This window comes from Pundamilia nyererei, unplaced genomic scaffold (assembly GCF_000239375.1).
Source record: "Pundamilia nyererei isolate P.nyererei 1_Seehausen unplaced genomic scaffold, PunNye1.0 scaffold00093, whole genome shotgun sequence".
NCBI classification, from domain to species: Eukaryota; Metazoa; Chordata; class Actinopteri; order Cichliformes; family Cichlidae; genus Pundamilia; species Pundamilia nyererei.
Window position 1 is genome coordinate 2,066,645 of NW_005187494.1, and position 1,537 is coordinate 2,068,181.

The 1,537-nt window shown below is 34.2% G+C and overlaps 1 protein-coding gene across 1 annotated transcript in view; it reads right to left on the minus strand.

Annotated features, from left to right (window-relative positions):
* The window catches only part of LOC102201062 (T-cell differentiation antigen CD6-like), a 12,684-nt gene extending 11,481 nt beyond the window's left edge, over positions 1-1,203 (minus strand). Inside the window, exons 1-2 of the mRNA XM_005739788.2 lie at positions 1,063-1,203; positions 193-274 (exon numbers count right to left, since the gene is read on the minus strand). Coding sequence (XP_005739845.2) covers positions 193-274; positions 1,063-1,114 — 134 coding nt within the window. The 5' untranslated portion in view covers positions 1,115-1,203. The remainder of the gene's footprint in view (positions 1-192; positions 275-1,062) is intronic.
* Positions 1,204-1,537: the final 334 nt, after the last annotated feature.

A 1,537-nucleotide genomic window follows, 5' to 3' on the forward strand; every position in this document is an offset into this window, starting at 1 on the left:
CTGTTTGATTTGCACCTGCAAAATTCACTGAGATGGGTTTTACAAGCAGGTCACCCCCACTTCCTGTGCTGATGAAACATTTATACTGCCTCTGAGTAGAGTGCTTATCATGATTCTGGACAAAAAATTCTGGTATAACGGTGTTTTTGTACAAAAGTGAACTATGCGGAAAACAGAAAGGGAAGATCCCACTTACTACTGATTTTTGTGTTATTTCCCTTTCCACTCACACGGATATCAGACGGGTCGTTTTCAGTGGTTGCATTTTTCAAAGCTGAAATCAAGAAAGGAAAAAACTCTTTAGGAATCAGAAACAGAGTGAGCATCTAGTTGGAAAGCTAATCAAACTATGCTTTTAAACCACATGTACTGCAAAGAGTAACAGCTAAACGATGTGTCACCGTTTTCTGAGCAATTATACTGAAGTGTTTGATAAGAAACTACAACTAATCTCTCCTCCACATTTTTCACTTACTTTTCTAAGAGACTGCCTTCAGTTCTGATTTCCATTTAATGTTTCCTGCCCAAGCACCTAAATTGAAGGTTTAAAATAGCGTGGCGTGCTCATTGCACTAAAGTACACGTGGAAAGTTTAAATAAAGGCTAAATAATACGGTACAAAAATTGGAAATATGTACAAAAAACGAAAATATACATGAAATATCGAGATTTGCTTTTCATCTTCATACCGATCATGTTATTTTCAGTCTATTTTTCCAAGGAAAGGTTCTCTACAAAGACAAATTTAGGATCTGACATGTTCTGACATAAATAAGCTAAAGTATTTATCAATAAACTGTCAAGTTAACAACAGTTTTATAACAACAGCAACAAAATAGCAAACAGGGTCTATATCGTTTTACTTTACCAACAGCACTGACTTCATGTCTTTTACGTAACATTTGAGATAACAGTCTGTATGTACATGAGACCAGTTAATATATATTTTAAATAACACAAGGGATAGATAATAGTATCATTTCATTTTACGCTGATTTCACAAAAGTTCTACTCTGTTTGTGAGAACAAAGCATTAAATAAATAAAAAACTGTAAACAGTACCTTGACAAAAAAAGTTCACGTGGATGATTAAGATGAATTTCAGCAGCTTCATTCTGTTGAGAGAGAGAGAGAGAAATACCTTCTACACTGTACAGCTCAAAGTCAAAACCCGGAGCTACTCAGACGTCTAGCTCAAATAGAGTAAGTCTGTCAAAGTGGTTTCCTCTGTTGATCCCGTGGTGGTACCCTGCAAAACTTCCTAGTTGCTGCTTCACAGAGGGAAGTGAAGCCTTTGTGGTACTTCAGCTTTTGTACAAACAGCTGTACAAACTTTTGTCAGATTATATATATATGTATATATATGTATATCCAATATTTATTTTTAAAATATTTTTATTGTTATTTTACATTTTTACTTGTTTGAATAGATGGATGGACTCTAATTGGGTTTTTTTTTCTTTTTTATTGTAGGTATTGAGGAAATTCGTGGGTTCGTTTCCTATAATAACAGTAATTAATTTAACAGTTTAATGCA